General features: G+C 43.4%; 1 protein-coding gene across 8 annotated transcripts in view; it reads left to right on the top strand.

Annotated features, from left to right (window-relative positions):
- Positions 1 to 13778, top strand: part of LOC137524482 (ankyrin repeat and fibronectin type-III domain-containing protein 1-like) — a 747681-nt gene that overhangs the window by 670717 nt on the left and 63186 nt on the right. For all 8 annotated transcript variants that reach the window (XM_068244405.1, XM_068244403.1, XM_068244402.1 and 5 more), the window contains 3 exons: positions 575 to 694; positions 2414 to 2629; positions 6277 to 6443. In XM_068244405.1, the coding sequence (XP_068100506.1) occupies positions 575 to 694; positions 2414 to 2629; positions 6277 to 6443 (503 nt within the window). The remainder of the gene's footprint in view (positions 1 to 574; positions 695 to 2413; positions 2630 to 6276; positions 6444 to 13778) is intronic.

The following is a 13778-nucleotide window of genomic DNA, read 5'->3' as shown; positions in this document are numbered from 1 at the left end:
AAAAGGAAATAAACATGACAGCCTCCATATACCTCTCTCTTCAGTTGTCCTTTAAATACTACACCATATTGGGCTATCTGTTTCATTTGTCTTTTTCAACCCACTTTGTATTGATATAAATATTTGCTATAACAAAATCCATGTTCATACATGCCAGGTATTTGCTGAAAAGCACTGCAGCCCTTGTCTAGAGCTTCATAGCAGGTGTCGGGTTCTCATCAATGCAATCAGTGTGGGTTGCACAACCAACTGCTTCACCACCAAAGGAAAAGGCACTTCATGCATTCAAAAATGAGGCCCTGTATGTGTTGGAAATGTATTAGATCACAACATATATACCACACATTCATTCCATTCCATATGATGATCATTGTACATGTCATCTAGAGTATAATCAGGGTTTTCATGGATGTGTAGGGTGACAAAAGATACAGTACACACAGTGACATCTGAATGAAATCATATGCAACAATAAGGGGGTAAAACTACTTTCTTGTTACAATTTAGGCAATATTGGAAGATCAATGTAAACTTTTTCTCATCATCCTGTTGTATTGTGTGTATTCCCACTCAGGTATCGTGCATGTGGGACGACATCATGTGGCTACGGCAGTGTGTCTCAGTTTCACAGTCCTCTTGTTCTTGCATCCTTCAAACCCGCTTCAAGATGCTGCTAGCTGTTTCCCAAATGCAGGTAGAAACATTCACCTTCAGGTGCTTCCTCAAACTTGTATCCAATGAGCTGCTGCTGTCACATCTGAGGTTTACTGCATCAAAATGCATTTCAAGTAGCAGCCACTTTCTTTTATAAATGGGTAGCCCTTATATATCCTCATGTACAACACATATTCATACAGAAGTGAATGAAAATCTGCATGCAGTTAACTCACACTTCTGCAAGTGTACAGATGTGAAAATGCTATAAATGTTGGTGAATAGTAGCCAGATGATGCAACCAATCAATCATCCACTTAAAGGACAACTGAAGTGAGAAGAATATGGAGGCTGCCATATTTATTTCCTTTTAAGCAATACCAGTTGCCCTTCTAATCTATTTGGCTGCAGTAGTGTCTGAATCACACCAGAAACTAGCATGCAGCTAATCTTGTCAGATCTGGCAATCTCAGAAACATCTGGTCTGCATATGCTTGTTCAGGGTCAATGGCTAAAACTATTTGAGTCAGAGGATCAGCAAGACTGCCAGGCAACTGGTGTTGCTTAAAAGGAAATAAATAGGGCAGCCTCCATATCCCTCTTGCTTTATTTGTCCTTGAACTCACCATATGTTTTGATCAGATTTCCTCAAAAAACGTATAATGCAAGGTGGGTTGTCCCCTCAAGGTTTGGCAGTGCCTGATCCTGGCCACCCTATCCAAAACAACCATAGAGAAACAGAAATATCTGCACAATGCCCAAAGTTGGGTGACTTTATTTCTGAACGTATCCAGTAAAATGACCAGCGAAAACGTAATTGAAATTATCCATCCATATGGTGATCATTTACTGACAATCCAGATCCTACTTGTGATTCTTAAGTTATCGCAAGTCAGTTGGCAAGGTGGCAGTGAACAGATCACTGTCAGATTCAATCAGAGTGACTGGCTGCAGAATATAATCGGCATGTGTGTGTGCGTACCATAAAGCTGTGTGAGGATGCTCAGTGAGATGCTAATAATTCTGAGATGATGCAGGGTTAGGTACATTTTGTATGTACATTTATGCAGCCTGGAAACTGACCAATCAAGTCCCATCTTGGTTTATTTTGAGTGTCCATTTTCAAGCTGCATATAATTGCATACAGACTTTGCACTGTACACACACTAGATTCCTGGCAGGGGTTAACTGCCTAGTGCAGAAGGCCTAATTATTGTTAAGCCATAAGCTTACTTATGATAACTGATTATGACAAAATGAGCAGCCCATTCAGTTTTAAGAAATGCTACGCTACAGGTCGGTCTCTCCCAACCCCCCTCCCCCCCTTTCCCTAACAGTAATAAAAGCTGCTCATCTTGACAGCCGCAGAAGACTTGTTTTCATCTGTCTTGCGTACAGTGTAATGCATAGAGAAAAAAGTATACTAACCTGATTGATACTGGAGTGATATTGAACTTACCTGTGTATAAATGGCTTCACAGAAAGCTACCACAATAGAATGTCTCATCAATGACCAGAGATGGATGATTGTCGTTTGTTTCTACTTCCCTTTTAAAGAACAAATACATTTAGTAAAATAAAGACATTTGTTTTATATTCTGAAGTGATTTAATAATACAGGACAAATGAATACATTCTGGCATGAATTAGATACATTAGCTGCATGGCAGCCATTCGCTACTGTTTTATAACATATCAAGTGTTTTAGTTACAATATGTCACTCAGATCCCTCTCCTCCAATATTCTCTCTCTTATAAGGGTTTGCTAGGATTCCAAGACTTGGGACAAGTTTTCTTCGAGCCCATCAAAGACAAGCAAGGAAACATTCTGATTGTGACTCTGAAGGATGTGAAACTGAGCCAGACGTTAGAGAACGTACGCTGGATGCCGGTGTGCAAACTGCAGACTCACAGGAAGTCTGTCTCATCACCGGACGAGCCCAGTGCTCTGGATGTCCTACTGATGACACTGCATGTGAGTTGACCTTCTCGGCTTACAGTAGCTGAAGGAAGGAAGTGAGAGAGCGAGGTGTGTGTTATCTTCAGGAATGTGTAATCTGCCTCTTGTGCTCTGATATGACCTGTCGCTGCATATGCTACGCACAACTGACATGTGCACGTATCAGCGAGAAGGTTTAATCTATTCATTTCACTAGCATGTCCTAAGCTGTCTGCATGGAGAATGGTATTAATTACTAAAGGCAGCACTTTAATGGTGTTTGAGAAATATTTAAAGCAAGCACATATACAGGGACATTTCTTATAGTAATATGGGCTGGCTTAACAATAAGGGCATTAATTATGGCAAAATAAATAGACACAAGTTGTAAACAAGTATGTATGAATGTTAGAGATAGCCCTTATATGCATATCCTGTTATATTGCAAGAATTAAATGTATTTATTAATATGCAGCACAGAATGCTAATACAGCAATGTCCCTGGTATCTGGCACTGGCGGGGATTGCCTGCTGCCAGATACATGTGCTTGCCGGCCTAAAAAGCAACACGCACACACACACACACACAGCAATAAATATATATCAAGCCTCCAGAAACTTCTTCTAACCTTTCTGTAGCCCCCTTGGCCACCTCCCTGCTCCCACCAAGAGCCATGCACAGACAACAGAAAGTCTCTAGGAGCTACAGGATGGTTAGAAGATGGCGCTGGTGCCTCGGTGAGTATTTTTTTTTTATCCCTGCCCCTGAAACCCAGTCCCCGTTATCCACCTCAGACAGGCCAGTTAGGTGAGACTTCCAGTTGCCTGAGTTCCAGATAATGGGGAATTTGCTGTAAGATGAGTATTAGGAGAAAGAATATGCCAAATGTTAATGGTGTACATTTGCTGTTAAGATCTATTTACCCTTACCCAAGTTGCATATGTACAATGCCAGAGTACAAATATTAGTTTGTTTACTCCCAACCTGCCTCCATACAGGCGAAGGAGGTCACATTTGCAGGCATTGTTCAGCTACCCCCAGGATTCCTGATTTGCCAGCTGTGCCACAGACAGGGTGCTGCTCATAAATCAAAGTCCTAGCACTGAATCCAAGACCTGTGCAGCAGTCAAAGCCAGAGAAAGCCTGCAACCCAGAGAAAGCCACACTCCAATAACTATAGGATACACTGCACTGTGTTTGTTGTCAAACCAGTTGTTGAAGTCAGTTTGTGGGTTGTACTCTACAGTTCCTAAATAGTCCTACAAAGTGTAAACTTTGGTGGCGCAGGATTCATTAATGGAAAGCACATTGTGAAGTCTTTGAAGTTGCTGCAGAAATCAGGAGAAGGATAGAGCTAAAGTTCACTAGACTGCATTATGAAGAGCTCAGTATGTAAAGATAGCCTAAAGCAACCCACCGGACAAAAAGAGCCATGTGGAAGTTTGCTTCGAATTTGTACATAATATCAGCACAATATTGAGTTTAAAGAAATAAAAGATTTTGTAATTTTTAGACCCAGACATAACTTTTACCCAAACCTTAAAGAGGACCCAAACCAAACATTTTTTTAATTAAAAATATTTAGTTGCACCACTCTGACACATACAAAGATAAATAAACACTCCTTCAAACCTATGATCATTTCAGTGCATGCTTTTCACCCTTCTCTTTTCATAGCTAGCATTATACTAGCGGCAGCCATTAGCAATTCCTCCATTGCCAGACACCATCTACTCCACCAGTTTGCCAGAAAAATTCCGGCAATTTGAAAGGAAGGGAGGGGTTCCTCCAATAAATGTAAAATATTTTATATTTGTCATCATGCAGCTGAAAAAAGGCTGCTATTTATTATTATAATTTAGAAAATAGATTTTATTTCTGAAATCTTGTATTTTTAATTTGAGTCCACTTTAAGAAGAATCCAAGCTGGAATGTATTTCTAAGAAAAGCATAGTACCTGATCTGGGGGGCTAGCAAGATCAGGTAGTATACATTACCACCACTCCTGTGTCCCATTATGGCCAAGTTTCTTTTTAGGGGAAAGAAACATTTCCGCGACTCTGGGGCCACAATGCTGCAGCTCTGGTTTTGTGTGACCATCCCCAGAGCTGGCCATTCAGAGAATGGTAAGGGGCATTCCTAATGCCCTGGGGGGGGGGGGGGGGTTGCAGTCAATTGCCTGTAATTCTACCAACAAGCTCAATGCGGTGGCAATATGCTTCCAAGCTCCTTTGTGCCTGCAGGAACTGAAATTTGGTTAAAAAAATGGTTGAAGTAAAAATACTACATTAGAAGTTGAGTAAGCCTGCTAAAATCAAAGCTTGGTTTACATTTTTTTAGTAGAACTGTCATATCAAATTCAAGGTCCAACTACTCTGGAACAGAAAGTTAAAGGACAACTGTAGCAAGAGGGCAATTGAGTATGCCATATTCATTCCATTTAAGCAATACCAGTTGCCTGGCTATCCTGCTGATCCTCTGCCTCTAATACTTTTAGCCATAGCCCCTGAACAAGCATGTGCAAATCAGGTGTTTCTGACATTGTCAGAACTGACAAGATTAGCAGCATGCTTGTTTCTGGTGTGATTCAGCCAAATAGATCAGCAGGACTGCCAGATAACTTGTATTGTTTAAAAGGAAATGCATATGGCTGCCTCCATATTCTTTTAACTTCAGTTGTCCTTTAATGTTCTGCAATGGCCCAGTTATTACTGACATCCTTGCATCTAGTGTTTGACGCATTATCTAATTCATTTCAATAGCCTGGATCATATCTGCCACCAAGAATTGGATCACATTGGTCTTAAATTTTGCTTTAACGAGAACCCGAGGTGGGTTTGAAGAATGTTATCTGCATACAGAGGCTGGATCTGCCTATACAGCCCAGCCTCTGTTGCTATCCCAAACCCCCCTAAGGTCCCCCTGCACTCTGCAATCCCTCATAAATCACAGCCACGCTGCTGACAAACAGCTTGTCAGAGCTGGCTGTGTTTATCTCTATAGTGTCAGTCTGCTGCTCTCCCCGCCTCCTGCAGAACTCCGGTCCCGCCTGCATCCCTTCCCTCCCTGCTGATTGGAGGGAAAGGATGGGGGCAGGGACCGGAGCTATGCAGGAGGCGGGGGAGCAGCCGAGACTGACACTACAGATGTAAACACAGCCCCACAGCACGGCTGTGATTTATGCGGGATTGCAGAGTGCAGGGGGACCTTAGGGGGGTTTGGGATAGCAACAGAGGCTGGGCTGTATAGGCAGATCCAGCCTCTGTATGCAGATAACATTCTTTAAACACACCTCGGGTTCTCTTTAACATTGCTATATACTTTCCCACAAGGAGTAAAAATTGGTATTGCAATGAATAGGCGAACCTACAAAATATTAAAATGTAAGGTTTCAGTACTCCTACTCATAAAAATAGCAAATTGTAATGATCTTTTATTCTTCTTTATATTTTTAAGATTCATAGCAATAATACGGTACATTTAAAAATAACTCACAGAAATAAAGAAAAAAATATCACAGCAAACAGCCATTTGCAGACACTGTATGCCACTTTCAGCTGTTGGATAGAGGACTGGGAAATTCAGTTTACACTTAAATAATGTAGTTGAGGCCGAAGACTGAGCGTCTCCTGCTGTTTTATGGTTTCTATACTTTACAAGAGTATTTTGTTGTACATTCCAGGAGAAATTAGCTTACCACAGAAGTAGTAGCCAAGCTTTGCCTCCTGGGCTCTATCTGGGATATCTGAAGCTGTGCAGTGCGGTAGACCAAATCCGAGTGTTGGTGCCTGAACGATTACCCAACATCCTCTGTCACGTCAAAATACGAACCAATTCTAATGTGTCCAGGTGAGTTTTCTTCAAATAGAGACAGAATTATGTAGCGAGGATTGGCTGCCTCCTAATGAAAGGAATACTTTCTCTACTATAAGTTTTACCAATTTTGATTTCCTTATGAATGTGAAAGTAAGAACTGTATGCATTGTCCATTGGTAGCATTCTCTTGGTTAGCACTCTAGCCTTGCAGCACTGGGTCCATGGTTAGAATCCCAGCCAGGGCACTAACTATTGTATGTTCTGCTCGTGTGTACCTGGGTTTCCTCCGGGCACTCCTGTTTCCTCCAACATCCCCAACAAATACAAATAAGTTAAAGCGGAACTGTAAATTTGTTAAAAGCAAACAGTTTCACTTACCTAGGGCTTCCCGAAGCCCCCAGCAGCCGTCCTGTGCCCTCGCAGGTCCTGCCCGTTCTCCCGTGGGAGCTACTTTCATTTCCGCTGACTTGCAACTGGGCCTGCGCGCTCCGGGCAATGCGACGCTTTCTTCGCGTTCCCACCCGCTATAGCTGCTCTAGCAGGTGGGAACGCGAAGTAAGCGTCGCATTGCCCGGGGCATGCAGGCACAGTTGCCGTCAACTTGTAAGTCGGCGGTAATGAAAGTAGCCGGCGCGGGATAACGGAGGCTCGGGCAGGACCGGTGAGGGCACAGGACGGCTGCTGGGGGCTTCGGGAAGCCCCAGGCAAGTGAAATTGTTTGCTTTTAACGGATTTACAGTTCCGCTTTAACTGGCTTCCCCCTAAACGGTCCTTAGACTACGATAGACATATGACCTTTTAGAACCGATATTGGGATGACTGGCACACAATGCAGACCTATGATGCCCATACGTGGTAAAAAATGTTTCATTTTTTTTTTTCGATTAAATAATTTAGTTCGGCAAAATCGCATAGTTTTCGAGGTACCATACACGAACATTCAGTTTCTCAGAAAATCCGGGTAAAATCTTAGAATATAAATATTTTTCCAACATGTCCAATAGGATTTTTATCGAAAAAAACATAATCATTCATTTTTCTTGATTGAAAAAAATATTATTTTCGATTCAATAGTTTTGGCCGAATAAATTTGAAAATCTACCGTTTTTATTGTACGGTGTATGGGCACCATTAGCAAGGCTCAAAAATGGATGCTGAATATGCACTGTGCAAGTACAGAGAGTAAAGCCGAGCACCAGTAAACATTTCTTCAATGCTTTCATCCGTCAGGTACAGCACACAAAGGAATGACGGACATATGACTATAGTAGGGATTACATTGTGAGCCCCTTTGAGGGATGGTTGTCTTTTTTTTTTTTTTTTTTCCAAACCCAACTAACTATGCATGTAACTATATACATTATAAAGTGCTGCAGAAGATTTCAGCTTGATTAATAGTGTACATGTCCTGCTGAATAGTTAAGTGTTTAGCACACGTATGCTACAGTGTTTCTCAACATTGTATTGGTATGTATCCCTTTTAACCACTTGCCGACCGCGCACTCATGTCGGCAAAGTGGTAGCTGCAGGACCAGCGACGCACATCTGCGTCGCCGGCTGCAGGCTAATTAATCAGGAAACAGCCGCTCGCGTGAGCGGCTGCTTCCTGTCAATTCACGGCGGGGGGCTCCGTGAATAGCCTGCGGGCCGCCGATCGCAGCTCGCAGGCTAAATGTAAACACAAGCGGAAATAATCCGCTTTGTTTACATTTGTACAACTCTGCTAACAGTAGCAGCGTTGTACCAGATCAGCGATCCCCGGCTAATCAGCGGCCAGGGATCGCTGTCACATGACAGGCAGGAGCCTGTTAGAGGCTGCACAGGACAGATCCGTTCCTGTGCAGCCTCCGATCTCCGGGGCAGGGAGGGAGGAGAGGGAGAGGGGAAATCCTGCGGTGGAGGGGGCTTTGAGGTGCCCCCCCCGCCAGCCACACGCAGGCAGGAGCGATCAGACCGCCCCAGCACATCATCCCCCTAGTGGGGAAAAAAGGGGGGCGATCTGGTCGCTCTGCCTAATGTTTGATCTGTGCTGGGGGCTGTAGAGCCCACCCAGCACAGATCTCAGTAATCAGCGCTGGTCCTTAAGGGGGGGTAAAGGCTGGGTCCTCAAGTGGTTAAAGGGAAATAGAGACGAGGGGAACCTTAAAAATGTAAAAAGATTTTATACATATCTGGGGCTTCCTCTAGCCCCGTAAGCCTGGATCGCTCCCACGCTGCCTTTCTCTGCTGCCTCTATCCTCCGGTACCGGGTCCCGTCACTTTTGCCGGACGCAGCCAGTTTTCTGCATCCTCAGGGACTCCCTCCGTCTCTTTACGCATGCGCCTGTGCAGTATGGAGGGAGCGCACTTGTCTCGACTGACCGAAATGACGGGACTTGGTACCAGCGGATAGAGGCAGCAGAGAAAGGCGGCGTGGGAGCTATCCAGGCTTATGCAGCTAGCAGCGGCGTGGGAGCTATCCAGGCTTATGAAAGGCGGCGTGGGAGCTATCCAGGCTTATGGGGCTGGAGGAAGCGCCAGGTGTGTATAAATCTATTTATTCTTCGTCTCTGGTTGTCTTTAAAACCCTGTATTCACCAAGTACCCCTTAGCATAGTAAAAATTATCACAAGTACCCCTTTACAAATATATATTTAATCATAGTACATAATAATAGGTTCTAAACCATTTCCAAGCATTTACTATTGCTTTTAATTAGCTAATTTGGTGTTTTAATTTATAATTTTCTGAAACTCTAAATTTGTTATTCTTGATTAAGTATATCAAGCCCGAGTACCCCCTGGAACCATCAGAAGTACCCCCTGGGGTACGCGTACCACACGTTGAGAACCTAGGTGCTACAGGGCAGGAAAGCCAAATTTGAATGGCAGTATGGAACTTGGACTCCTTTCCTGCAGATGCTTCAGTCTACAATAGGTGGATCGAAGCCCATCAAGAGTAAAAATCAGACTGCAGTTGTGCAGAATTGCCGTGCAAATTCTTACCTGCCAGTGTGTTCCTTTATTATATGCAGTGGAACATGATTGTCTCCCCTCCCCAGTATCTGTCATTGTGCAAGTAGCTAGTACCAAACTGCTGGGGGCTAGATCCAGCTGGGTTTTAGCTTTCTGACTAACTGTAATGACACATATATGGACACACTTGGCCTAACATTATTCTATGAGAGGTAGGACCACTGCATCAATCTAGCAGCAATGTGCTCCCAGCAGAATGCCACTAGCTGGGGAAGAGAGCAAGGAAGGAGGAAAGTAGTGTTTAGCAACAAAGACAGCCAGGGCAGAGCTGTACTTGCGGCTGTCTGATTTTTTTTTACTTTTGACTATAGAAGATGGATTATAATTGTCTGTCCCCAAAAAGAACTGAGACAATGGTAGATACATTATGTGAGTTCTTCTGAAACACAGTGGTGCAGATTGATATTTATAAAGCTCTAGTTCAGAAGTCACATGTAGTTATCAGTGAGCTGCTTGCTAGAGCACATGCTGTTCACAGCCCTCTCCAGGCTCCAGCTATGTCTGCCCCACAGCTACTCAGTTTTGATTGGCAGATTACTTGCAGTGCTGTCATTCTAAGCTGCTGGAGCCATTAAAAAAAAAAGGAAACAAACACTTGCATAAGGAATGAGGATTTAGCTGTATTTATTTATTTATTTATTGTATTTATAAAGCGCCAACATATTAGGTAGCCCTGGACATTAGTTTAGGTTACACACTGTATTCACATATACATGCTAATAAAATTTTGTACTTGCGGGTATATCTGTATCATGTAATAACTAATAATACTACCTCTTTCATTTCCGCTGCAGTGTTTTTCTGGAACATCATTTCCACATGAGGGCTCCATGCTGTTATCTTAATTAGGTTAAATTAAATTTGTCAGTAGAGTATAAAAGGAGGCAGAGCAAGCGTTTATCGTCCCTTATAGATATGTGAAAGCTCTTGGACAGGCAGGCGTGATCTGACAGTCCTCTGAGCAATGCAGTCTCCACCAGTGCTATAAGCAAGTATTTATGTTGGAAGAAGGACAGATGGCCAAGGAACAACACACAACACCACACAAACAATAGTTATTGACTGTACAGGTAGTGCCCGACTTACGAACGACCCGCCAATACAAACGGCATGAATTCTCGGTTTCCATGGGAACAAGTCAAACAACATTTTTTTCAGATTGGACTTGAAGTTTTTGAGAAAATCGATTTTTTTTTAAAAAAATCTAAGAAAAAATGGCTTTTAAACTTGTATAAACAGGTACAAAGGGCAGAGGTGACACAGAGGGGGGCACTGGAGGCACAGAGGAGGTACAGGGGACAGAGATGGCACAATGTTCTGTTCTAACTTAAGAACAGATTCAGGTTAAGAACAAACCTACAGTCCCTATCTTGTTCCTTAACCGGGGACTACCTGTATTAAAAATAAGAACCCAGTTGGTCAGCTATTCAGCTGGGAGCTACTGAAGTAATGTAAACAGTCATATTAGAAAGCTTTCATCTGATGTCTGTGTGCAGCATTTAGGTCCACATTAAATTGTAAAATCCTATATAGTGTTTCTTGCAATTCAAAATGATCTTTTGTGATGAGAACAGTCACAGTTCAAGGAAACTGAGATTGGCTGATCCACACGTACTGTACTATGAGAAGGAATGACAAGCAGAAGACTGCTCACAGCACTTAAACACAATGCACCTGGCTGAAAATGTTTACTGCTGTCGATTACCTGTCACCGTGCACAGAATTTGGATGTTGCCTACACAGACATCAGACTAAAGCTGCGTACTCACCGCTCGACCGCTCCTGCAGCGTCCCCCTGAGAACGGTCGCTAGCAACGCCCCTTCCTGTCGGCGGGTTAAGCACGAGGTCACGCGATGTACACAGCAATGCGAGCGAGACTTTTAGAGATCGCGGTACTTTGCACAGTGTCGTCGGGGATCTTAAAGATCCGATCTGCCATGTCAGTCTTTAGTCATCGCACAACACTATGCGATGTTCACAATCGTGCTGCTTTACCCACCTGGCGATGTCGTGTAAAAATTGCCAGTCATCTGGAAAATCGCCAGGTGGGTACATAAAACACACAAAACAATCACAGCTGTAACTCAGTGCAGGACAGAAACACACAATAGTGAATCATGCTCACAGTCTAATAAGCAAAAACAAAGGCAAAGAACTCTTACTAAACTTGTTGCAGTATTATGGTCCACTCAATCAGCTCAATAAGCCAAGGATCTAGAGGGTCCTCATATAGCGAAATTGGACCCTCTGGATCCTTGACTCATTGAGCTGATGCATGGACTACCCTGCAACAAGTTTAGTGAGAGTTCTCTGCTTTTGTTTTTACTCATTAGTCCTCACTGAGTTACAGCTGCATTCATAAAAGGGCACCACAGTTATGCAATTTTTTGAAGTGTTTAGGTGATTGTTTCCTGAAGCACATTCATACCTCATACAACAATCAAACAGTTGTTTTGGCTTTCAGGTATTAAATATCTTAAGATTAGGTGTTAAAGGGTGGCCTAGGGTTTGTAAACCCATTGAACTATGTCAGTGCGATATTCACCAATTCTACAGATTTTACAGTAGCATTTCTCCATCCCTCTGCATGGCTAGGTTCTAAGACTTTTCAATGTAGGCTATATTTAGGCTGGTTTTACACTTGAAACTTTTAATGTGGTGTGGTGTGCGCTGCATCACACTGCAGAAATTAGGTTTCATATGACCCTGTGCCACAGTGCGGCAACAAGGTTATATGCATAGGCCCGCCCTCCTAGCTTGTGACGTACTTCCTGCTGGCGCTCCCATCATGCACACTGCCTGCATCATCCATTGCCTTGCATTACAGCATAATCCATTAGGCATGGATCCTGCAGTAAGGCGTTGCACACTTTGCGTCTGGTTTGCAGCGATTTTGATACTTCTGTTGCACCGTGTCGCATCATGTGAACGGTGCAAATCTCCAAAGACTTGCACGGCCCTGAAGGTGGGGAAGCGTACCACAGTGTGACTCATGGTGCTTCTGTGTTGCTAATAAATGCTCTTAATAATGAAAATTGAAAACATCAAAACTCTTCATGCTGAGTTTGATGGATGATAAGGTCATGCTGTAAATACTTTCCTAGTGCTCGCAATTAGAGGGAATGCAAAACAGCCCATCCGGCCGTTTTGCAACTGCTCCATCTACATTGATCACCATGTTTGAACGCCGATATACTCACACCTCCCCCAGTTTCACTGCTGCTGACTATTCCAGTCAGTCCCAAAGCCAATAAATAAGACCGGCGGCCGGCAGGAGCAATGGAGCTTCCCCACAGGATTGCAGTAGACCAAATCTCCCTAAAACAGGGAGAATTTTCATTGGTCAACCATGATGAACCAATGATGTTGCTGAAAATTCCCATTGGTCTTTTGCAATTCAGTAGGGATCCCCATGCTTCTGCTTTTATTGTACAAGTGGAAGAGGATTCTTTTCTTTTTTTTTTTACAATAGGATCAGCTTCTTTTTGCAACAAGTGGGAACCAAGCCTAAAGGTGCCCATACATCAGATGATGTATGGGTAGATCGACCAAGAGACAGATCTCTCTCTTATAGATCTGATTGGAGAGTAATCTGTTGCCTGCCCATATACCACAGAAATCGATCCGAAATTGGCCTTGTGATGTCCCTTCTAATGGTCAGGGTGCCCTCCGGTGCCCAGTGCACTATATATTACTTGGTCTGCGTCTGCCACCGGGCTGGGTCCTTCATTCATACATGTGGTAGTTGGAGTAACCTGGGGCACGTGTATGGACAAAGGATCCAGCCCTAAGGCATCGATTGACGAGCGGTATTGTATAGCAAGAAAAAAGTGAAGCAGAAATGCAAGCAACAGTTCAAAAAGTCACCTTTATTGTCCCCTCACCCCTCCTGACATAAATTGCAATTAGATTGGCCTAACAGCCGTTTCGCAGGCAGACGTATTGTATAGTGCACTGAACACTGGGGAGTCAGGCACAGCTTTGGGGGTTTTGTCGCTCAACCCGATATCGTTTGTGTTACTGCTATGCACCCAACCAACCATGATGACCCAACATCTTGTAGCATGTCCAACCGATTCTTGCGACCCATTTTAGCCCTAAATTGGTCGGATCAAATCGCCTTATGTATGGTCACCTTTAGTCAGTATTCTGAAATGGCTAGACAATAAATATTAGTATTTATATATAGCACCAACATTTTCTGCAGCTCTGTACAGAGTACCGTATTTTTCGGACCATAAGACGCACCTAGGTTTAGAGGACAAAAACCAGGTAAAAAGAAAAAATACTAAATCTGGTGCGTCTATGGTGCAGGGGCTTCTTGTGGAGCTCACCCCCCCCCCCCCCCTTCCC

This window comes from Hyperolius riggenbachi, chromosome 7 (assembly GCF_040937935.1).
Source record: "Hyperolius riggenbachi isolate aHypRig1 chromosome 7, aHypRig1.pri, whole genome shotgun sequence".
Lineage (NCBI taxonomy): Eukaryota > Metazoa > Chordata > Amphibia > Anura > Hyperoliidae > Hyperolius > Hyperolius riggenbachi.
This window is presented reverse-complemented; position numbering and strand designations above follow the sequence as displayed.